Below are 23,955 nucleotides of genomic sequence, written 5' to 3'. Positions count from 1 at the left end.
TCCGCTTCCCGCCCCAAGGCAGGCAGGGCTCTTTCCGCCTTTGCCTTCCCTCCCTCCCTGCCCCCAGGCCGGCTGTCCCCAAGTGCTGTCACCCGTCCGCTCTGCTTGGTGGGTCACCTCGCTCTCTGCTTGGTGGGTTTCTGTCTTCCCCTGCAGTTTGCACTGGGGGGGGGGTGGTTCCTGCCTCGGAAAGGGGCTCCTCGAGTTTCTGGGCCGGGAGTGCGGGCCTTTCCCAGGGTCCCTCCTGTTTCTTCTTGAAGACGCCGGCACCGTGTCCATCTCCGAGTCTGCTCAGAGCTGACCCCACACCCCAGTCTACCTCTGCCCCCCCCCCGCCCTGCCCCCGTCCTTCTTGCCCGTCACACACTCAGCTCGTCTGGCCCAGCGTCTGGCCCAGCGTCTGGCCCAGCGTCTGGCCCACTGTCAGGTCTCCTGCCGGGCGCCCCCCTGTCCCAGCGCCTGCGTGTTCTCCCTGAGCAGGCCGCTGTGCCTGCTGCGTCCCTGCTGTCGTTAGGAGTCGACCCTCTTTAGTCGCCCTCCCGTCTCGGCTCCGGGATCAGGGGCAGACACACCCGCTGCAGTCTCTGTTCCAGTCTCTGTTCCGGTCTCTGTTCCGGTCCCCATGGTCTCCGCCTGTCCTCGCGTCTCGTCCGGCCACACTGCTCACTGCAGGCCCCTCCACTCGCGGGCTGGAGACCCTGCCCTCTGCCCCGGGCCCCCGCAGCCCCGAGCTGCCCCTGCACATGCGTCAGGCGCCCCCCCGCCCCCCGCAACCTCGGAGCTGGCTGCTCCGGGCCCCTCGGCAGTGCGGGTCACGACTTGTCCCGAGTGCGGACACGATGCGGCCCCTCCTGCTGCCCCGCGGTCACGGAAGCTGGGGTGTCAGTGTGGACGAGTGCTGTTTCCACCTTCGTCTTTTCCGCAGAACTGAGGTTCATATGTCACTTAGTGCAGAGGCAGATTCCCAGCCCACAGGGGTGGGCGTGGGGAAGGGGCCGAGACGGGAGGGAGCAGAAGCCCGGCAGGACCGCTGATGCAGCCCTCGGTTGAGTGACCGGAGTCCCGGCCACGATTTCTGGAGCAACTTTGAGCCTCGAATGACAATGACGTTTCCATCCCCTTCACCCTCACTGGGTCCCTCAGAAGAGCTCATTCTTTTTTTTAAGATTTTGTTTATTTATTTTTAGAGGGGGAAGGGAGGGGGAGAGAGAGAGAGAGAGAAACATCAATGTGCAGTTGCTGGGGGCCATGGCCTGCAACCCAGGCATGTGCCCTGACTGGGAATCGAACCTGCAACACTTTGGTTCGCAGTCCGAGCTCAATCCACTGAGCTACGCCATCATTATTTTTTAAAAATTATTTTCAGAGAGGGAGAAGAAACAGGGGGGAGAGAGAAGCATTGATTTGTTGTTCCAGTTATTGATATGTTCAATAGTTGCTTCTTATACGTGCCCTGACCGGGGATCGAACCTGCAAACCTTGGCATGCGGGGAAGACACTCGAAGCAGCTGCGCTGCCTGGCCAGGTGGAGGAGCTCGCCTCTGTTTGTTCTTCAGGTCTCATCCGATACACCGTCTCCACGGGGAGCCCTTCCTTTTCTGTCTCGAAGACAACTGACAACTGGCATCAGGGCGTGCCGGACTGCAGAGAGACAGGCCTAGCTCCCGCCGTGAGCCCCCTGCTGGGAAGACGGTCCGTGGCCCCGATCCACGTGGGCCCTGCTCCTCCTCAGGGACACAGGCTACCTACAGTCCGGCCACTGCGTGGGGACCTGCTGAGTCCCCACCATGAGCCCGGAGAGCAGATGGGGAGGGGTGGGGGGTGGCGAGGAGGGAGGGGAGGGCGAGCTGGGCGGCCGCCCGAGGAGGAGCGGTGGGAAAGGCAGTCACCGGAGCCAGGTGCTGGGAGTTGCAGGCGAAGGCGTTATTGATGAGACTCAGAGCCAGAGCAGCCTCGGGGGAGGAGGACCCGCAGGAACCAGAAGGTAAATTCGGAAAACTGTTCAGCCTTCTCAGCAGGTCAGAGAAACCATGGCCTCCAAGAGACAGAGGCGGCCTCGAGGGCCAAGACGTTGTGATCTTCAGATGCCCTGGGACACCAGGGAGGCCACGCAGGACGGAGGGATCGAGGATGATCAGAAAACCACAGCCAGGCCCTGGCTGGTGTGGCTCAGTGGACTGATCGCCGGCCGGTTCGATTCCCAGTCGGGGCACATGCTTGGGTAGCAGGCCAGGTCCCCAGTGGGGGGCGCCTGAGAGGCAACCACACATGGATGTTTCTCCCCCTCTCTTTCTCCCTCCCTTCCCCTCTCTCTAAAAATAAATAAATAAAATATTTGTTTTAAAGAAAGAAAACTGCAGCTGGGACAGAGGGACAGAGTCTGCGTGGCGGGCAGTGGGACCCAAAGGGACACACGCGGAGGTGCACTGGCAGAGTGGCGTGGGCAAACCACTCGGCAGGGTGCTGAGACAGGCGGAAGGGTCTGTGAGAGGGCGCAGCACGGGGGGGGGGGCAGCGCCGGAGAGCAGGCTGACGCTCGGACCCGGAGCAGAGGTCACAGCGGGGGAGCCAGGGCAGCATGACAGAGCCGTCCCCACGGAGACTGGCCCAGGCCCCGCACACGTCACGAAGAAAACCCTGAGCGGCCCACCGAGCGCCCAGACAGAAAACGCTGAAGCCCTCCCCCCCCCGCCCCCCACGTCAGGGACCCACGGAGTTGCCCTCTGCAGCCTCGAACTCCGGAGAGACCGGAGCCACGGCCCGGGGTGTCCAGGAGAAACGTCTCCACCCCAGACCTTCAGCCCGTCGCCAGACTCGTGTGTTTGTTTTAGCGTGTGAACTCCCGTCACACGACCTCACGCTGTCACGTGGGATGAAGCCGGTGTCTCAGACGGGACAGCCCGACGGATCTGGACTCGAAGTGCTTCCCTCGGCCGCTGCTCGTGTGGAATCCAGCCTGCGAGGCCCGCCCTCCCCGCGGGTCAGAGGGCAGATGGCTGGTCCCGGCTCCGAGCCAGGGCCCAACGTGGGGGGGGTGGGGACACTGGCCGGTCAGCCTCCACGGACTCCAGCCACCATCCTGAGAAAGAGACTTAGAAAAGCAAGTTTTGCCCTGGCTGGCGTAGCTCAGTGGATTGAGCGTGGGCTGCGAACCAAAGTGTCGCAGGTTTGATTCCCAGTCAGGGCACATGCCTGGGTTGCAGGCCATGACTCCCAGCAACCGCACATTGATGTCTCTCTCTCTCTTTCTCTATCTCCCTCCTTCCCTCTCTAAAAATAAAATAAAATACAATGCAAAAAGCAAGTCTTTGTTCTTTTCCACAAGCCAGAGGTGCCCAAACCACCCTATGGCCTTATTAAAAACTGTCGATGCTGCGGAATCTAAAGAGTGATACGGTGCCACCTGAGAAGCCATGACAAACGTCACTGGGTTTCTTTCCACGGGAGCAACAAAGAAACCAGCTGGTGACAGCGGTAACCCGCCCCCTAGGACCCTCTGTGTCTCAACATCAGGACTTGCCTGTGCGTTAGCTATGCCTGCCTGCTTCACGGCACAGCAGACAGGGCCCGTGGGAGAGCGGAACGCAAGCGGAAGGAGGCCAGGAAAGCACGCAGAGCTCACGCGCTGGGTGTGTGACACTCTGCAGCGAACACAGATGCCTCACCAGACAGGAAACGCATGTGTTTCTCCCACCCGAGGACACTGGAGGGCCGTGCCCGCTCCTTCCGCTGGCCTTGAGCCTGCCCCCACCTCCGGTACCTGGTGCTCGGGGACAAACAGTATCCCCCCCCCCCAGGGGTGGGGCCTGGAAAAACGCCCCTTTGGGAATTGAGGGGTGTGTGTGTGAGAGAGAGATTTCTTGCAAAATGTTCCCTGTTTGGGGGGAACCGCCCCTGTTTTGCAGGGGACAAGTTGCATCCGGGGCCACAGCCATACGGTCTCCTCTCTCCCCTGAAAGGCTGGGCTCCCCGAGCGGAGGGAGGACTTGGGAGAAAAGCAGCAGGGAGCAGCCCAGCCCCTCCCCCAGGGCCGAGGAAGCACGTCGTTGGGAACTGGGAGCTCTTTACAGCTAGCTGGGCGGGAGGAGGTTTTCGGTTTGTGAACTGTCATGCACCGCAGCCTTCCTTGCAAAGGCAGCGGAGAGGCTTGTCCTGACAACCAGGGAACAGAGATCCAGAAAACCAGGCACAGAAAGAAGAGGAGAAGTAGCTGGGGTGGGGGTTGGGGGTGGAAGCCGGGAGCTGCTCCCCAGCCGAGGCTGGGCCCGCGACTCCAGGCCGGGGCTGCCGCCCCTGTGGCGCTGAACCCGGGGCCTCGCTCTCCGGCCCTTGGGGCGCCCCTGCCGGAGGGCAGATGGTGGCTGCGGGCGCAGGAGGCGGCACCTTCCCTTCTGCAGGGCCCTTCCTCTGTGCGCCCATGCCCCTCCCGCTGGTGCGGCCGAACTGAAGTCAGCGCAGGCCGGGAAACCTCCAGCAATGGGGGGCTCTTGTAGGACTTGGAGGAGGTCGCCGCCGCAAGCGGTCAGCGCCCAGAGAATCCCCGCATTAGGGGTCGAGGAGCGTCAGACGCTTCGCTCCAGACTCGCGCCTTGGAGACCCGCAGTTCGCCTGGGACCCTGGCTCCGCCCACCCGGCCCCCTCCCCCTTTATCCCAAGCGAGGAGGTTCGGGTGCCGTGCGGCCGCGGAGGTGACACTGGAGACGCTTTCCTTCCCTCAGGAGCGACTTTGGGGGTTGACTCAGACGACCACCCCCAAAGCCCGGGGTCGGAAGAGCCGGGTGCAAGGGGCTCCGGAGGGTGTCTCGTCTCCGGTGCCAGGAGCAAATGAGGTCCTTTTGGTGCCTCTTTCCAGAGGGAAACCACCCCCCTTCCCCCGGGGGCCCGTGGGCATTTCCGTGCAAAGTGAGAAGTCCGGACGGTGCCGGGGCGCGCGGGCCTTCTCGCCCCCCAGTCCCCACTCGGAGCGGGCGGAAAAGCAGCCGGGGCCGCGCGGCCTCGCGTGGCTGGCCCCGGGGATGCGGAGGCGGAGCGGTCCTCCAGCCTTGCGCCGGCCCCTCCCGCAGCCGCCCTGCAATTCCCGGCTCTGGGTCGCCGGGCAGGGCTGGGCGGGGAGGGGTTAGCCCGGGGCGCAGGGTCCACGCCCTTCCTGGGGAGCCCCCTTCCGGGGCTCAGGCCGCTCTGCAGGGGGTGCGCGCCCGGCGCGGTGGCTCTTCCCAGACGGAGGGCGTGGGGGCGAGGTGCGCGCGGAGATCGGGGAACGGGCTGGAACCACACGCCGGTTCCAGGGAGCGGCGAGGGGCGAGGGGCGCCCGGCCCGCGCTCCGACTTCTCGCTTCTGCCGCCTTCCCCCCTGCCTCCTGGGCTCCCGTTCCAGGAGGAAGGCTATTGTGTAAAGACCCGATTGAACTATTTCCTGCTCATTGTCACCTTTCCTTCGCTCTCCTCGCCGAGGTTCTCACCAAAAGGTAATAAACCAGCCGCTGCCCACCCCGGCCGCGCGCGGAGACCGCGCCGAGCCGGCAGACCCACCCCGCACTCCGCTCTCCCGGGAGCACCCGGGGGCCCGCCCCCTCCCACCTTGCGCGAAAACAAAGACCAGACAACAAAAGACAAGGAAACTCCGGTCCACTCTCGGTGCGCGCGCAGACCTCTCATCAAAGTTCTGTTTTTATAAGGAGCGAAAAAAAACTTCCCAAAGAGCGTCGTTTGGTTGACTTCCGTCTATTTCGGTCTCGGGGAGCGGGGCCTCCCCTTGCAGACAGGTGAGAGCCGCGGGGAGCGGGCGCACCGGCGCGCGGACCCACGGTCGCAGGTGTTCGCCTGAAGCGCCGCGGGGCGAGGGACGTGTCGGGACCGGACACGGTGCGGCGGAGGACCGGGCCTTCGGAGGATGGAGACCAGCAGGACCCGGGCGCCGCAGGCGGGGCGCCCTTACGCTGGGCTGTACGCGCTGCTCGCGGGCGGGGGATGGAGGCTCTCGGGCCCGGGCGCGGGTGAGCGACGAGGAGCGACTCCAGGCTGGCACACCTGCGGGATCCAGGTGCGCTTGCACAGCCGGGAGGGCCCGGCGCGCCGGAGCTGGGGAGCGTCATGGGCGGCCCGACAACCCCTCGCGGACGTGCGGGCGGGGGCAGCTCCGGCCCCCGGCTCCTCCCACCTCCTGGACCTCCGCGGGGCCCGCAGGGCCCGCCCCGCCGCTTTGATGGAGGTGCAAACATTTGGGGGAGGGCGGAGGTGTAGGGGCTGGGCCGGGGCGCGTAGGTCGGACCTCCGACTTAACATGAAACAGGCGCGCGGGAGCCCATTGTTGGCCCGGGGCCTCCCCGGCCGGCCCGGCCGGGTCTGATATGGCCGCGCGCGGCCAATGGGCAGCGGTCCCCGCACTTCAAAGGGAGCGCGGCCCAATCCGCCGCGCCCCCCCTCCGCGGCCGCCGCGGCGGTATTTATGGAGAGGGGACCGATTTTCTGTCCCCAGAGACCGACTCTAGTCTCGCCTTGAGGGAGTTCAAGGGGAATAGCCTCCCCCCCACCCCCTCCCCCTCCCCCTCCCCCCCAGATCTCCGTTGTCTCCCTCCCCCCGGGTCTGTGCTGGGACCCGGGTGCCGCTGCGGGGCTGGGCCGGAGCCGCCTCTCTTCTCCGGGGAGCGGCCGCCGCCTGGGGTGAAGGTGGCTCTCGGATAGAGAGTCGGCCTTGGGGGTGGCGGGGCGGGCGGGCGGGAGGATGAGCTCCCCGGGCGCCGAGGGCGCTGCGAAGAGCCTGCAGTACCGCGTGGACCACCTGCTGAGCGCCGTGGAGAGCGAGCTGCAGGCGGGCAGCGAGAAGGGCGACCCCACGGAGCGCGAGCTGCGCGTGGGCCTGGAGGAGAGCGAGCTGTGGCTGCGCTTCAAGGAGCTCACCAACGAGATGATCGTCACCAAGAACGGCAGGTGGGTGCGCCGCCCGGGCCTCCGGGTGCGATGCGCTCCTGGCCGCGCGGGCAGCCAGGGAGCCCGGGGCACTCCTCACTGCCCGACGTTTCTCGTCCCCCCGCCCCCAGTGGAGGTCTCTTTGCTCGTTTCTGCTCGTGCTGGAAACAGGCCCCGGGGGGCCTCTCACCGGCCTCCTCCTGGCGCTTTAGTCCCGGGAGGCTGGGGAGGAGGGCTCCTCCGAGGAGGCCCCACCCCGGGAGCGGCGCCTGGCGCACTCCGGCCCGCGTCCTCCGCGCCCCTGGCTCCTCCAGGTCGGGGAGAGTGTGCAGGGCGCCCCGGGGCTGGAAGGGCTCCTCTTTGCCCGGGAACGACGGGCCACTCTGTCCCAAGCCTTCTGGTTTCGGCCCGGCGCGCCGGGTCCGGGTTCCTCCGGCCGCGCTCTCTCCTTCCCAGGAGGATGTTCCCGGTGCTCAAGGTGAGTGTGTCCGGGCTGGACCCCAGCGCCATGTACTCCCTGCTGCTGGACTTCGTGGCGGCCGACGGCCACCGCTGGAAGTACGTCAACGGGGAGTGGGTGCCGGGGGGCAAGCCGGAGCCACAGGCGCCCAGCTGCGTCTACATCCACCCGGACTCGCCCAACTTCGGCGCGCACTGGATGAAGGCGCCTGTCTCCTTCAGCAAAGTCAAGCTCACCAACAAGCTCAACGGCGGGGGTCAGGTGGGTGCGGCCGACCTTCTCCGAGCGCAGCGCGGCCCGGTCGGGGAAGGGAGGGACGCGGCCCGCGCACCGAGATTCTCCGCCCGGCCTCCCGCGTTGCCTGCAGCGGGCTGGGGAGGGTCGCAGCCAGGCCTGGGGAGCTGGGGCTGAACGGTCGCAGGGGCGGAGAAAACACCGTCCTGGGTGGTGAGCCGGTCACTGTAGAGCGAGCGGGCGCCGCCGTACTGGCTGCGTGGGTTCTGAACAAGCGCGTGCGTGTTTGTCCTGCGTAAGTGTCTTTGCCTGGGGACGGCTGCGGGCGCAAACCGGCCCGGCGTTCAGAGCTGCCCGCGGCCGGCCGGGAAGCCTGGGCACCTCATTCCCCGGCTCCGAAGGTTTCCCGGTGGGCGTCCACCGCCTTCCCCGGGCGTGGGGCCTCTCGCGCTCCTTTCTCCCGACGCCGCCAGGGGGGCGGGGCAGCCCCGGAGGGGAACCCCACCGACTTGAGCGGGGAGGCCGGTTTCCGGGCGCCGCGGGCGCGGCTGCGTCTCGGGTGCATTTCTCCCCTCCAGGGCAGGGCAAGTGGGTGTTCCGCGGCCTCAGCCGGGACTCGGCGGCCGACCCCGCCTTTGTGTCTGTCTCCCCCAGATCATGCTGAACTCCTTGCACAAGTACGAGCCCCGGATCCACATCGTGAGGGTGGGGGGCCCGCAGCGCATGATCACCAGCCACTGCTTCCCCGAGACGCAGTTCATCGCCGTGACGGCCTACCAGAACGAGGAGGTGAGGGCGGGTGGCGGCGGCCCGTGTGTGGGCCCGGTGCTGCCCGAGGAAAGGGAACCTTTCAAATAATTCACCAGGGGTACGAGACTGGGCCGAGGGGAGAGACGTTTAACGTAAGTCCTCCCACAAGCATTCCCCCTCCACTCCCTGTAAAACCGTCTACAACTAGAAACATCTACTGAATGCTCAACAGGATGAGACATGGAGAACATTCGGGTAGAGAACCCAGAATTTCTTGAACAAACCTTGAGCGAGAGAGGGGGGCATCTTCTTTTGGAACTCCTCCTGAAATGGGGGTGCGGGGGGGCGCCCACCCGGGCAGCACGAGTCATCGACCGGAAACAGAACTCTGGTGGCGCCGGGTGGCCCCCGCGTGAACTGGCAGGGCGTGTTTGGCGAGCGCGCCCAGGCTGCGGCGCGAGCTCTGTCTGTCCCATGCACGCACACAGAGTATCGTCCGCGGTGGGTCTCGTGAATTCCGCTTAGAAGACCGGCATTTAATGACTTTTCACAAACGTGCTATTCTTTACTGAATAGCACGGTTCCTCAGCCAGTTCAGACCCAGATAGAAAGATACATCTGGGAAGGAGTCCGATTACATTTGAATACTCACTCCGACACGCAGTCTGCCTGCAGGTGCCTCCCCGTTTCCTGGGGCCAGATTAACGCCCCGCCCCCCCCCCCCCCCCCGCCTGCCTTCCACAGGCCGGTCGGTAAACGGGACTTCTTGTTCTGCAGATCACAGCCCTTAAAATCAAGTACAACCCGTTCGCAAAGGCGTTCCTCGACGCGAAGGAAAGGTGAGTGGGTTCCGACGACCCCTCTGGGCGAAGGCGGTTCAGGACGAGGGGACAGAGCTGCCAGGAGCCCCCCCGCGGGGGCGGTCTCCTTTGTGACGACCCACGCCCTTTTCTGACAGAAGCGATCACAAGGACGCGGTGGAGGACCCTGGAGATGGCCAGCAGTCCGGGTACCCCCAATGTACGGTTTGTGTGTGGCACCCCCCAACCCCGACCTACCTTGTCTCGGGCCGGAGTGCGGGGACCTGGGGGTGGGGATGGCGTGGGCCCCGGCACCTGGGTGTGGTTGGGGCAGACTCGGCCCTTGGCTGAGCGCAAGGGCCCTGTGGAGCCGAAGGCCTCCCACCTCTGCTCTGCGAGGGCTGGTGGGGAGCTCCCCCCACAGCGGTCCCCCCCCCACGGAGAGGTCCGGGCGGAGTTTACCTGGCCCGTCTGTTCCGCTCCGAGGTGGCTCCGGCCCGGGCTCTGGGGCAGATCCCCGAGACCTCGGCGGGTCTCTGGACTCTGCCGTGCGGGGCAGGGGAGAGCCTGGCCCCTCAGGTGCCCCTGGGGGTGGTCTGTGGGTCTGCCACGGCCTGAGGGCGGAGGGCGGTCTTCGGAGCGATGCTGGGGAACCGGTGCGGTCTTCCCCCGAGTGGCTTCGGGTCTGGGGCGAGCACCTCACGCGTGCTGGTCCGCGTGCCCGCCGGCTCGTCGGGTGGGAGAGGCGGTTTCAGGTGCAGCCTCCCGCGGGAGGTCCGTGAGCCAGGGCACAGGGGTGCTGCGGGCCCAGGTGCTGGCGCCGAGGGGGCTTTGTCCAGCTCTCCTCTCCTCCCGGGGCGGGGACTGGGCGTCTGAGCCCCGGACGCCTGCCGGGAGGGAAGCACAGGTGTGCGCCCGTCCCTCCAGGAGGTGGGCCCACCAGCACGGCGCACTCGCCAGCCGTGTTCCGGGCTGCTCTTCCTCCTCCAGGAAACCATCTCCGAGGCCGCCTAACCGCCGCCGCTGGCTCTGCCGCACTGGCCGGGGCCTCCGTGGGGGAGGGGGCGGGCGGACTGCGGGACAGTGCGGCAGGCGGCGGGCCTGTGTGCGGGGGCGTGTCCGGGCCCTGTCGCTCCTGTGTCGTCTGCAGGACCCTCCGGGGTTTGGGGCTTGGCGTCAGAGTGGCTGTTCCCCTAAAGGTGGCTTCTCTGAACTTAAACAAAAACAAATCCAGAATGTTTCAGCAGCGTGGAGAGGAAAGTGGAGTTTTGGGGGAGGGGTGGGAATGCTTTTCTGACCGATGTGTCTGGCGGGGAGACACGGGGAGAACTTGAGCCTCGAACAGGAGAAAAACGAGCGGAAAACCTCGCGCCCAAGGCCGCACGGCGGCTCCCGGGTGCGACTGCGGGTGGTGGCAGACCCAGGGCCACCCCCCGCACGACTGGCGCTGCGTGTGGGGCAGGTCAGGCTCCGGATTTGCCTGTTTTTACGTTTTACTCATGCTCAGCAGGGCTGGGTGTGGCGGGGAACCCAGAGACTCCAGTAAGAAACGTCCCGTAAGAGGCTGAGGTCTTGGGGGTCTCAGCGGCAGGTCCGACAGGACCAGCGGAGGGCGCTGGGCCGCTGGCTGAGGCTGGGGTCCCCTAGGTTTTCTCGGGGGCCCCGTTGGGTTTGGGAACCTCGGTCAGCCTGCGGTCGCTAGTGCAGGGCTGATGCCACGGTGCCCTAGGTCTGGGGCTGGACACTCGGTGTGGACGCCGCGAGTCCCACCTCATCGGGGAGTCCGAGGGAAAGACCCACAACCCCCTGGTCCCCGCTCCCCTGGCCCGCCCGCAAGGGAGGCGCCGCCACGCCGCTGCTCAGCATTCTCTCCTCACAGCAGGGGGGTGGCTCCTGCCCGGGGCCGGCGCCCTGTGCCCCCCAGCCGCCCCCCACCCTCAGTTCGGAGGCGCCCTGCCGCTCCCCTCCACGCACGGCTGCGAGCGGTACCCCGCCCTGAGGAACCACCGCCCGTCCCCCTACCCCAGCCCTTACGCGCATCGGAACAGTTCTCCAAGTGAGTGGCACGCGGAAGCCGGGGGGGTTGGGGGGCCGGCCGGGGGGACTGCTCCTGGGGAGGTCTCAGTGGGGCCCCGGGGGCGGGAGAGGGGGACCCGTCCAGGCGCACACCTGAGCCCTGTCGTCGGGTGGCTCCCGGCCCTTCATTTCCCGTCCGCACTGTGGCGCCGTGGCTGGCTCGAGCACAGGGTGGTCCCCCCCAGGGGCTCTGGGGGCCCCAGTGAACGCTCGCTCAATCTGTTCCCCCTCGGAACTGCGGGTCCGTCTCTGGGGCCCGGGTTTGGGTGTTTCACACCCCCTCCACCGGGGGGGGGGGGCGGGGCTCCAGGCAGAGCAGCGGCCGGCTTGCTCTGAGCCCAGCATGCTTCTCCAAGTGACGGGCCTGGGCCACCCTGGACTGCTGCATCAGAAGCTCCGGGGGGCCCACTGGGGCGTCTGCACGAGCCCTCGGGGGACCCCGATGCAGGTCAAAGTGCAACGAACACCAGGCTCGCCCATTGAGATCTTCCTTAATTCTAACGCCATGTGTGTCTACACTTAATTTTGTCTGGCTCCAAAAGGAGGAAGAAGAAAGCTAAGGAACATCATAAAACAATTAAGCAATTAAAGCTGATTCGAAATGAAAGAACCTTATTTGGTAGGAAAAAGTCGTTGGGACTTGTTCAACCAGGGGCTGGACTCCGAGGCCAGAAGATGTATCTTCAGTCTTGGCTGGAGCCTTGGGTTCTAAAGCCCTCTCGGCTCTTAGGAAATCGTTTCTGGGGAGGAGGCGAGTGACAGTTGGATTAACTTTTATTTTAAAACATAGTGAACCCTCAGTCAAGGGATTGTAGGGTTGTGCTTCCACCGGGCAGCTGTTGATCTAATGACAAAAAAAAACCCTCCACCGACGGGGACGCAGTTTGAGACCCAGGGGTGGGCAAAGGTGGGTTGACAGCCGTTGGGACGGAGAACGACGCGCAGGTGGCGATACCACGACGGCTTCGTTAACGCAAAAGAACGTCACAGGAGACTGTGAGCTTCCTTTCGCCCACACCCGTGTGTCCGCTCGGCAGCAAATGTAGGCTTGGGCCACCAGTGAGGCGGGCTGGGGGGCGCCTTTCTCTGTTGAAGGGCACGCCTCTCATTGTCCTTGTGGGGAGGGGGTGCTGCAGTTATTGGGGACACTCACTGCATTTTGTCACTCTTGGGAGACCCCACCGACGGTGCCACGTTCTTGCTTCTCGTAGCCTGTTCCGACACCTCCCCCGCGTGCCTGCCCATGCTGCAACCCCACGACAGCTGGCCCAGCCTGGGGATGCCCACCCACGCCGGCATGCTTCCCGTGACCGCCGGCGCTGGCCCCGCCGCGGGCACCAGGTAACGGGACCTGCGGCCAGCCACGTCCGCTCACGGGCTCTTATTCTGCCCTTGCCCATGGGTGGTGGGGCTCTTATCTGTGATTTGACCACAAGCCAGGCATGAGCAGGGTCCCAGGCTGTGGGGGGCGGTGGGAGGGGCGCCGTGAGCTCCTGCTGCAGCCTGTGCTCCAGAAGGACCTGGGGCTCCGCAGGGTGGATGGGGGCTGGGCCTGAGCAAGAGGAATCTAGGGCCCCGTGCTGGACAGGTTTTTAAACTTGGGGCCTCATCTCTGCAAGAAAAAGATACTAGCCCTGGCTGGCGTAGCTCAGTGGATTGAGCGTGGGCTGCGAACCAAAGCATCGCAGGTTCGATTCCCAGTCAGGGCACATGCCTGGGGTGCAGGCCACGGCCCCCAGCAACCGCACACTGGTGTTTCTCTCTCTCTCTCTTTCTCCCTCCCTGCCGTCTCTAAAAATAAATAAATAAAATCTTATAAGAAAAAATTAAAAAAAAAAGAAAGAAGAGAACTTATCAAATTAAAAAAAAAAAGAAAAAGATATTAAATAACCGAAGTCTCAACCCGTCTTTTCAGGGTAATTGGGATCAGTAGGTAAATTTTTTTTAAATATATTTTTTTCATTTTTCAATTCCATCGATATTCAATATTATGTGAGTTTCAGGTGTGGGTGGTGGTGGTGATCGTGTAACTGGTGACGTGACTCCCTCGGCGAGAGTAGTGCCCAGCCGACACCGTACATCACTCCTACAGCCGGGCTCCCGTAATGCGTCATCACAGCCCCGTGACCACACCCCCCGGGATGCCTGCTGCGCGTCCCCGTGGCGATTTCATTAACTGCCCATCGGTACTTCACAGTAGGTGGATTTTGAAGACATGTTCCCAGCATCCTTTCTGCCGCAGAAGCTATTATTAGATGAAGGAAATCGGTCGGCTTTTCTGTGGACGTAGAATCAAAGCTGTTCGCAGATGCGCTGGGTAACTGGTGAAAGTGACGGCTGTTTTGTTACTAACTTGAAAGTTATGTAGGAGGAGCTCGGCTGGAAAAACCAAGCAGATGGGTGAACGTACTGCATGTCTTCATAGAATGTTTACAGCAACGACTAACAAAGCCAGAGGTCAAGTCCATTTTCTGACAAGGAAGCTGCTTCAGAGACATGAAGTGGTTCAACCCCTGGGCTCCCGGCCCAGCGAGACTGGGGACAGCTTATCTCAGCCTTAAAAGCAACGTGGCTTATTGCAAGGGAACCCCGAATGCACCCGCAGTGTCCCCTCTCTTCGCCCCGGAGACGGCTCCTTTCTGATACATGCGAGCGCACTGTCTGCAAACCCGCAGGCTCTCAAGAGCTTGGAGGCCACGTGGACGCCTGCGCGAGGACTGCGTGACCTGCCGGTGGCCAGTGGCCAGCCCCAGGGACCTGAGCGTTCAGTCCGCTCTGCTCTCGTTGGGCGTCTCAGGCCTCGTGTGTCCACCTGTAGCATGGACGTCGTGCCCGGCCTCCTCGCTTAACTCGGGCTAGTGAGCAAGTTCAAGTGCGTCTGAAAGGCAGGACGTGGCTTGGCGAAGAACATACACGATGCAGCGTGAGGTCTCTCTCATTTGTAGACAGACTCTTCCCTAAGAGAAAGATACTTTTTCGAAACAAACCTAGGTCTTTAGACGAGAGGATTTAACACCTACCTGCAACCCCCCACATGGATAAGAAAACAGAGCATCAAAATCAGCCACAGGTCAAGTCTCAGACAACAGCTGGCCGAGGGCAGCGTAGGGATCCTCGGGCAGGTCCCTTGCTTTCTGCCGTGCACGATGCCATTGATGTCACAGCTCAGAGTGCAGGGCACGGTGCTGGGGGCAGGGGGCTGCTCTGGGGGCGCCTCTCCCAGGGCCCTGTTTTTGGGGGTGTGGTCTGCCCTTGCCCACCCACGTGACGGCACATCCCCCCAGACACTGGAGTCAGCCTGCCTGGGAATTCTGGACCCGAACAAGAACGCCAACCTCCTGTCCCGGAGTTCCATTTAAAAAAAAATTTTTTTTAATCCTCACTTGAGGACACTTTTTTTTTTTTCCATTGCTTTTAGAGAGAGAGGAAGGGGGAGAAACATCCATGCGAGAGAAGCATTGATGGGTTGCCTCCCGCGTGCGTCCTGGCCCTCTGCTGACTGGGAATGACACCCCCCCCCCAAACTTTCTGATTAAGGGAGGGTGCTCTAACCAACTGAGGCACACGGCCAGGCCTGCCCTGGAGTGTTCAGCAGCAACACCTAGCAGCCTCTGCCCAGAGCCCCCTGCCTACATGCACGTGACCTTGCTGGTCAGCTTCCCGAGGAGCCTGCTCCCTGTTGATAGATAGGACAGTGACTTACACGCCTTGGGTGGGCTGGTGGACGGGAAACAGCGGGTTGAAAGACGCCCCCCCAGATCCCTGGAGTAGGGCTTTTGGAGTTGGGGCCCCGTCCTGCCGCCCTTCTGGAGCCTGCGCCCCGCCTCTGACTCCCCTGTATTGTCCCGTTGCAGCCAGTACCCCAGCCTGTGGTCCGTGAGCAATGGCACTGCCGCGCCGGGCGCACAGTCGGCAGGAATGTCCGCCGGGCTGGCGCCCCAGTTCTTCCGAGGGCCCTCCGCGCACCCTGCGCCCCTCGCCCACCCGGGCTTGGCCTCCGCCGCCTCGGGATCCCCGCTGTACGAGGGGGCCCCCGCGGCCACCGACGTCCCCGACAGCCAGTACGACGCCTCGGCGCAGGCCTGCCTCATTGCCTCCTGGACACCTGTGTCGCCGCCTTCCCTGTGAGCACGCCGCGCCTTAAGAGACGCAGTGACTTCGGTGTGGCAACCAGCGTTGATTCCACTGACCCACCACCAGGTGCAGGGCGGCAGTGTCGAGGGTCGGGGGAAGGAAACGGCCCTCTCTCCCCCCACCCCTGCAACCGAGAGGACGCATGCGCGTCGTGCTATTGCTCAGGCGGCCCCGCCCCCTGCGCCCCACGTGGGCCGCGCGGGGTCACCGCTGCGCGTTCCTGCAGTTGGCGGGGTCCCCGGCGTTGCACGGTAAGGCGGACTGCGGGGCGCCGGGGAATTCCCGTGTTCCTGTGCAGCCCACAGGCGACTCGGGCACATCGGAATTGCCAACTCCACGGGTCCCGCGTCGGTGAGACAGAAAGCACACTTCCAGTCCCTTCCTCTTTGCTTTCGAGTAGGTGGTCTTCGGGCTCCTGCGGCGGCGGGCGTCCCGCTGGAGCGGAGCTCGGAGCGCCGGTGACGCCGCAGCCGCAGGCAGACTTGCGGGCCTGCCCACGAGCACGGGCTCTCTGAGCAGAGACAGCGGCCTCTTGTGTTGTTGAACCCACCCCCGCGTACGGTTGTGTTTCGACGAAGTAGCCAGACAATCAGCGGAAAGCGTTTTCTGCAAAATAAAGGATATATGCAGCATGTAGTCGGTCTCGTGATTATTCCGACCCCTCCCTTTTGCGGGAGAGGTTGCTGTTTGTTACAGCTGGTGGCAAAGACCTCGTCCCAAAGACACGTCTCCCTCCGCGGTGAACTTGAACGTTTCATCTGACCCGCGGCAGAACTGAACGTGGAATATGCATGTATTTCCCCCATGCGAACTGCCGCAAAAATGCAAACCATGCTTGGTGAGTTTCAAGAGACTGACGCAGGCGGCACCGGATGGCGGCAGAAGGTGGGCAGTGACAGAACGGGGAGGGGACCGGTGAGGTGACACAGGGGTCAGTGTGCAGAGGGAGAGGCAGTTGCCACCACCCCGCGGGGTGCTGAGCCCGCCGGTGCCGGATGGGGGCCCTCGCTCCATCCAGTGGCAGAACCCTTAGTTTCCATTTACTTCTTCCAGCTCCGTATTCTGAACCGCTGCTTCCTGAAGGTCCCCGGGGACCCCATCCAGAGAGCTCGGTGACGAAGGCAGCGGTGGTAGAGTGGCATCAGGGGTGTCCACGGTGACAGGGGGCTTCGGGACGTCCCAAAGGAGCAGGCGGAGTCACATCTTGAATCCAGCAGGGCTGCCTGCTCAGCCCGGGTGCTGCGGCTTCCTAGGGCCCCGCCCCACCTGCTAGTTCCGGGACCCTCAGGGACGCGTTGGCCTTCCTGAGTGTAGGGCCAGGACTGAAGGGTCCGCACCTGACCTCCTAGCGCCTCCGGGCCAGCCCTCCTCCACGGGGGCCACGCTGCTCGTAAATGATGTGCTTCTCGGCTTGGTGACGGCTAGGCGTACGTACAGAAATATCCCGAATCAGGAGACTGATGGACAGAAAGGTATCAGGAATATTTTTGAATAAGCCACTGCCCAGGTAGGACTGGGAAGTAAAACTGGCCCCAGTCCAGACCGCCGCTCCTTCCCAGCGCGGGCGGGTGGTGGGGGTCTGCTGAGGGGGAGGGGCTGTTCAGAAGCAGCCTGGGTGGCCACGGTGCACCGTGCGGTGCCCAGCACTGGGCCCCCCTCCCTGGGAACCTGGTGCCCTCCCGCGCGCGGCTGCTCTGGAAAACCCGGACCAGGGGTTTGTATTCCTAGCCTTCCCCCAGCCCCAGCCCCGCCCAGGCCTCCAGGAGGTTTCGGAACAGGAGGGACCTGGGCCCACGGCTCTGGCCCGTAACGTGGGGTGCTGCGGGCTGCGGGGAGACTGAGTCACAGGGCCCTTCCCCCGGGGACTTCCGACTCTGGCCGGGGAGACCGTTTTTCCGCGAAGGCAGACAGGGTCTCGACGTGCTGAGTTTCTAGAAGGGACCCAGAGGTCACGCAACTGACACCTTAACACACTGAGCAGAGTCTCTGGTTGAGCCGCGGGACCGCGGCGGCCGTGCGGGGCGAGGGGCGTGCGGTTCGGTACAGGAGACCTGGACCTGGGCCTCGTGGGCCTCGCTTGCGGGGGGGCCTGGGTGAACCCCCTTTCATCCTTCCTTGGTCTGTGCCCTGCCGTGGCTGGGCCACTGCCCTGCAGCACCGGTGTCGGCAGACACTCTTCTTGAAGTGAAACTTGGCTCTACAAGCAGGGAGGAGGACACGCGGTGACCCCAAAGACGGGTGGCAATGCGGGCGGCAGACCCGTCAGAAAACAGACGGCACAGCCCTGACTGGTGCGGCTCACGGGCTGGACGTTGTCCCCCGGAGCCAGAGTGGCCAGTGCGATTCCCGCCAGTCGAGGCTTCTTTCTCATCGATGTTTCCCCCTTTCTCCCCCCTTCCCCTTTCTCTAAAATAAATAAAATCTTTGCAAAAGAAAGCAAACCCCCCCCCAGCATAAATAAAACGAGGTGACGTGTCCGTCGGGGAAAAGCCCCGGGGTGGCGGCCGGGTGGAGGCCCCAAGGAAGGACCGGGGCGGGCCCCCAGGCCGGGCCCTGCAGACCGCAGAGTGGCCTCCTCCGGCCAGAGCGGGGCCGGAACCCTGGTGCCGGCCGATCCTTGCTGCCCGGGCTGACCTTCCTGGAGCTGGCCTGCTCGAGCAGGTTCTTGGGGCGCAGGCCCCTGCCCCCAGCAGTGGAGCCCCGCCTCCCTTCATCGGTGCAGGCGTGGAAACCCCTGGACATCAAACGGAAGACGGTCGTCCCGTGCCAGGCGTCATCGAGGTCCCCACACTGCCCCCAGCCAGGCCCTGTGCGGGGCCCACGTGGTGATGAGGCCCACGTCCCAGCACCCGGCGTCCCCTGTCAGTTCCAGCTCTGACCAGTGCCCTGCCACACGAGGTCTTCTGAATAGGGGCTGGGGTGGGGGTCGCCGTTCATGTCCCCATTCGGACCGCCGAGGCTTGTCGGGCTGCAGTTGTAACAGAGGTGCTCTTTCCGCATTGGTGGGAGAGTAATTGGCCCTGCGTGTGCATCCATTCCTTTCCCCCTTCTCGGGGTTGGTGCTGTGTTTACTGAACAAATAAGCAGACAACCCCCCACCCGCCCCCCCTCCATTCCTGTGTCTACTGGGGACTCTCTGTCCCGCCCCCGCAGCCTGCGCTCCGCCCCACAGGCCATACTGCCCGGCCTCCCGCAGCCTTCCGACAGTTCTCGAGTTTAGGGGTGAGATCTCCGTTTTTTTTCACGGAAATTTTTATAGCTGTGCTAGATTTTCTTTTTTGCATCTCCAGATAAAGCCTTAGGACCAGCGTGTCGAATTTTTCAGACACACCTACCGCCGTTTTCCAGGGGTCTGCCCTGAACCCGGCGGCCGTGTCTGGGACGTGCCCGAGGACCGAACTTCGTCTCCTCCGTGGACACGGGGCACCTTCCGACGCGTCTCGGTCGTGTCTGGTTTCCCTCAGCCGGTCTCACAGTCCCCCGTGCGGAGGCAGCACGTGTGTTTCTGTTAGGTTTGTCCCTAGCCATCCGATACTCTTTAATGTTGTTAGAGAAATAGTTACTACTGTAATTTCACTTTTCAGTTGTTGCTAGTATGCAGAAAAGTATTTAATTTTCCTACGTTACCCTTGGGGGCTGTGACCTGGGGAACGTCACTTAGTAGTCCCGGCGCTTTTGGGGTTCCCCGCACACTCACATTGTTTGTGCAAGGGTTGTGCTTCTGGGTCAGCTGTGTGCAGTTTACGCCACGCTCCCGGGTCGGGGCAGAGGCTGGGGACTCCAGGAAAACGCCGGCGGGGACGGCGAGAGCAGGCATCCGTGCCCTCTTCGCGGGCTGAAGGGCGAGGGCTCGCGGTGATGCCGGCTGTTGGCTTCTGCAGGCTGAGGGCCTCCCCTAGTTCCCCAGTGTCCCTGATGGTCACTGTCCTGCAGGCACACGGACCCTTGTCAGATGCTCACTCCCCGGCCGCCGAGACCCACACGTCCGCAGTCACCTCCCCACGTCCCGGTCACGCAGGGCACACGCCATCATTGTCAAATGCTCAGCCCACCCTGCGCTCCTCAGAGGAGCACCGCTCGGTCCCCGGGTGACACACTTTCTGTGTGTCGTTGGACTCATCTCCCCAGTGTTTTATAAGGACGTTCGCGGACACACTCCTGAGGGATGCAGGCACGAGCTTTTCTCGGTGGCGTCTGGGTCGCGGCTTGTCACCGGGGTTGTGGTGCTCTCGTGGAGTGTTCTAGAAAATGCACCAGTGAGGCCTTTGGGCCCTGGCGTTTCCTTTCCTTGTTTATTTTCTTTTTAACTTTAAAAAAGAGTGTAGTTTGACTTCACTGCCCACCACCCGTATGACATAAACACGCAGTCTTGCTCCGTTTAGAGCAGCCACAGGTGTCCCAGGTGAATCTCACAAAAGAAGCGGAGTTGGTGGGCGGGGTCCGCAGGCGGGGTCCCCGCTGCCCGGGCGCGGCAGCCGCACTCGGTGGGTGACGGGGGAGGGGCGTCCAACCACACCACGTTCTGCCCCCTGTGGTGCGGGGCTCTGTCTGGCAGTTCGCACGCGCGTGTGAAAAGCACGGGCCCGCTCTCAGGGAAGGAGGCGATTAATATGAAAAATGCTCATTTAACGTGAGCTGTTTGCCGTCACTCTAAAATTTGGAGGAAGTATGGTGTGGATTCAAAGATCTTGTTACAAGGAGAACTGTTGGTATTGTTTTTAATGCACACAATCAATGTATGAGGTGATATTTGCTTTTTCTGGCAATCTTCATCTTTTCTTTCGGACCTGGAGTTCCATCTAGGAACTCTGTTTTAGCATTTCTTACACTTCTTAGAGCACAGGGGCGCCAAAGTCATTGTCACCGGGGGCCGCAGCAGCCTCGCGGTGGCCTTCCAAGGGCCGACTGTAACGTTAGGACGGTGTACACGTGACTGCTCCGTAACAGTTAACCGAGAGCGCGGCACTGCCGCCGGGTCGAAACCAGGTGCCGGGCCGGGTACAACAAGGTGGAGGGCCGGCATCGGCCTGTGTTGGCCGCCTGCGTCTTGCAGGGCAGGTTCGCTGCATGTGAATTCTTCCAGCTTCTGTGAAGCTCTCGCTGTTTCACTGTCGATTTTGAGCAGTATGCTCACTGGGCTTAGAATCCCAGTTTGTTGTTGTGGCTTTTTTTTGTACATTCCCTCGTCTCCCGTCCCCGACGTTTCTGGCAAGAAGCCAGGTGTCATTCTCATCACCCTTCTCCCGTGCTGTATACCAGGGGTCCCCAGCCCCCGGGCTGCAGACCTTCCAGGAACGGGGCCCTGAGGGAGGCTCACCTGAGCTCCGCCTCCACCCACATCCCCCACCGGGTTCTGCCTCCTGTGTTGTCGCCCCCCGTCCCCCGTCTCCCATGACACCAGTTTCTGGTGCAAAAAGGTTTGGGATCACTGCCATATGCGATATGTCTTTTAGCCCTGTCTGGGTTGCTCCGTGAGCTGGAGCAGCGTCCCACACCGAACGGTTGCAGGTTCAAGCCCCAGTCCGGGTACGTGCCTGGGTCGCAGGTCGGATCTCTGGTCGGTGCGTACGGGAGGCAACCAATCGACGTTTCTCTCTCACAACAATGTTTCTCTTTCTTTTTCCCCTTTCTTCTCTCTCTAAAGTCAATAAACACATCCTCGGGTGATGATTAAAAAATATATATATATGTATCTTTTTTCTTTGATGACTTTAAGACCTGTTGTTTACCTTCTGGTTTTCAGCAGTTTTACTGTGATGTTCCCAGGTTGGTTTTTTTGCCTCGGGTCCGCTGAGGGTTTTGTACCCGTGGGCTGGTGTTTCCGCCAGTTCCGAAAGTCGTGTCCGCTCCCGCCCCTGCCCCCCCCCCCCGCCACTGGGATCCTCCGCCGAGTCCCCTCTCCCCTCCCCCCGGGACTCCGGTTGCTCGCCCGTTAAAGACTGTTTGGTGCTGCGCCACGCATCTGGGGTGCTCCCTTCCGGTGTTCCTCCTTTTCTTTGTAAAGCTCAGTTTGGATTCTTTTCATCGACCTGTCTTCGATGTGCTTTTTTTCCTCCGCAGCACCCGAGCAGCTGGTAAGACCATCCGATGGACTGCTTGTTCCCGACATCCTGTTTTTCGTCTCTAGCCTTCACACTCGGTCCTAGCACCCAGGGTCCGTGTGCCTGCTGAGTCCTGCCATCTACACACGTGTGTGCTGTCCGACTGCTGTTTACATGTGTGTGCTCTCTGACTGCCATCTACATGTGTGTGCTCTCTGACCGCCATCTACACGTGTGTGCTCTCTGACCACCATCTATACATGTGTGCTCTCCAGCTGCTATCTACATGTGTGTGCTCTCCGACTGCCATCTATACACGTGTGCTCTCTGACCACTATCTATACATGTGTGATCTCTGACCGCCATCTACACACATGTGCTCTGACTGCCACCTACATGCATGTTCTCTGACTGCCACCTACACACATGTACTCTCTGACTGCCATCTGTACATGTGTGCTCCCGACTGCAAGCTACATGTGTGTGCCCCCTAACTGCCATCAACACACATGTACCCTCTGACTACCATCAACACGTGTGTGCCCTCCGGCTGCCGTCTACATGCATGTGCTCTCCGGCTGCCATCTACACGTGTGTGCTCTCTGACTGCCATCTACACGCACGTGCTCTCCGACTGCAGCAGGGCCCCCCCCGAGTCACTCCTGTGCGCCCCGGCTTCGGGCCGAGCGTGGGGCGGGGTGGCATTCCTCACCTCCGTGTGGAACGCCCTCGGCAGGGCGGGCGGGCACAGAGCAGACGCGCCGAGGGGAGTCCCCGGGGTCGGCGGGAGGGGTCTTGCGGGCGGCGAGCAGGAGGCAGTGTGTGCTCTGCTCAGTGGCGCGCGCGTGTGGGGAGAGTGGCACGTCGCAGGCCTGTCTGCAGGGTTTATTTTCGACGCGGGCAGTGACCTGTGGCTGGACCTTGGCTCTTTAAGGTGTCTCTCTCAGAAACCACAACCGGCATTCAAGCGCCCTGCCTTCAGCATTTACTTCCCTCGTAGGGAAAGTCTGTGGGGAACTCAGATACCCCCAAGAATGTATCCGAAGGGCAGGGTTGTGTGAGCTAAGAGCGTCCCTGAGACGATTGTGCTCCAGGACTCAGTGTGTTCCTGAGACTAGAGAAAGGGCCCACGGATTACCTGAGAACTGGGCAGAAGCTGGTTTTGACTTCCCCGCAGAGCACCACCGCGCCCGGGGCACTCAGAAGGCAAGGCGGGACTGCCTTGTGAGAATCTTGCATCGGGAACACGGGAGCACTCATTACACATGATGAATTTGTTGCATTTTTAGCCTACTCTACCACCAGAAATCAAATATTTTGTTGTGTTACTACATTTTACGCTCCAGTTTTTAGTTTTGAAAGTGTGTCAGTTTTACAAGAAACACGCTAGCATCATGGCTTAGGTCTTAGCCAGCAGTTTCACGTGCCTTGTTCCGTTCCTGCGCTGGCGCCGTCATGGGAGGGTGCGCCGAGTGCACTCATACGAGTCCTATTTTTTATAAAAATAATGATTTGCTCACGTTTTCTACTTTGGTCGGAATTAGTTTCTTTCCATAATACAAAGACTTTTTTCTTCTGTCCTTCCCTTCCTGATGTCTTGTTTCCCGTTCTTTTCAGAGTTTCTCTTCCCCACGCACCTTCATCTCCGTTTCTGGGGGCACTGACCCTCCCCCAGTCCGGAGGAGACAGCGAGCTCCCGCCATCCCCCCCCCCGCCCCCCAGAACGGCGGGAGGCTCCTCCCCCCCCCCGGGCCAGGAGCTGCACCCGGTCCTGCGTCCCATTTCATGTCCGCACCGGCACGTGGAGACGAGCGCTGTCCCCCCACATGTGACGGGGTGAGACGGGGCGGGGGGGCAGGGCTCTCTGGGGCATAGCACGTCCCGAAGCTGCCGACGCGACCTCGGGAGAGCCGGAGGTGGGCAGGGGCCGCCACCTGGTCGAGGTCGCGCTGGGCAGGGACGTGCTTGCACGTTGTTGCTCTTTGTCTCCACGGCGACGACCTGGGTGGGGAAGGGCTTCTCCAGCTGCTTGTACCCTCGGCCTGTGGCCTGGCGCCGTCAGGCTCCCGTGCAAACGCACACCCTCCGCGTGGGAAGTCACACCCAGGTCCGTGTCCGTCTCTGGAGCCCAGGGCGTTTCCGGACGGGGACGAGGCAGCCACGGTCTCACGTGACGAAGCTGAAATCCCACGGTCGGGTTCGCCTGGGTCACGTTGAAGTCTCTCCGCGTCACTATGATGGCGCAGCACAGCTCTTCACCAGGTGGCAGTGTGTGCGGGTCGGCAGGACGGCCCAGGGCTCAGATGCCGGCATTGCACACGCGTCTTCGTGTGCAGCCTCCTGGGGAGAAACCACGGCTACCCCGCTTCTCCGTCACCGTGGAACAGTGTCACGGTGACACATTTGGAAGCGACTTCCACCGGGAAACAGGAGGAGAGGTTTTAGGTACCCCAAGGATGGGGCGGGATCTTACCCTCTGAGATGCGTTTCCAGCTTCCCGCAGGTGAAGGGGCCACGGGGGTTCTGACCTGGGGTTCTGACCTGCGCTCCTGCC

At 62.5% G+C, this 23,955-nt stretch overlaps 1 protein-coding gene across 3 annotated transcripts; it reads left to right on the top strand.

The window, feature by feature from the left end:
* Positions 1-6,721: 6,721 nt before the first annotated feature.
* Positions 6,722-15,354, top strand: TBXT (T-box transcription factor T). Of its 3 annotated transcripts, none has more exons than XM_045843923.1 (8): positions 6,722-6,927; positions 7,363-7,627; positions 8,255-8,389; positions 9,128-9,189; positions 9,309-9,370; positions 11,033-11,206; positions 12,438-12,567; positions 15,081-15,354. In XM_045843923.1, exons 1-8 carry the CDS (start codon positions 6,722-6,724, stop codon positions 15,352-15,354), a joined length of 1,308 nt encoding a protein of 435 aa, XP_045699879.1. The 3 variants fall into 3 exon arrangements, with proteins under 3 accessions (XP_045699879.1, XP_045699878.1, XP_045699880.1); XM_045843922.1 differs by having other exon boundaries at positions 11,030-11,206; XM_045843924.1 differs by lacking the exon at positions 11,033-11,206.
* Positions 15,355-23,955: the final 8,601 nt, after the last annotated feature.

This window comes from Phyllostomus hastatus, unplaced genomic scaffold, assembly GCF_019186645.2.
Source record: "Phyllostomus hastatus isolate PE091 unplaced genomic scaffold, TTU_PhHast_1.1 phas_contig_40, whole genome shotgun sequence".
Classification (NCBI taxonomy): Eukaryota; Metazoa; Chordata; class Mammalia; order Chiroptera; family Phyllostomidae; genus Phyllostomus; species Phyllostomus hastatus.
The sequence above is the reverse complement of the archived record's forward strand: the minus strand, read 5'-3'. Positions and strand labels throughout refer to the sequence as shown.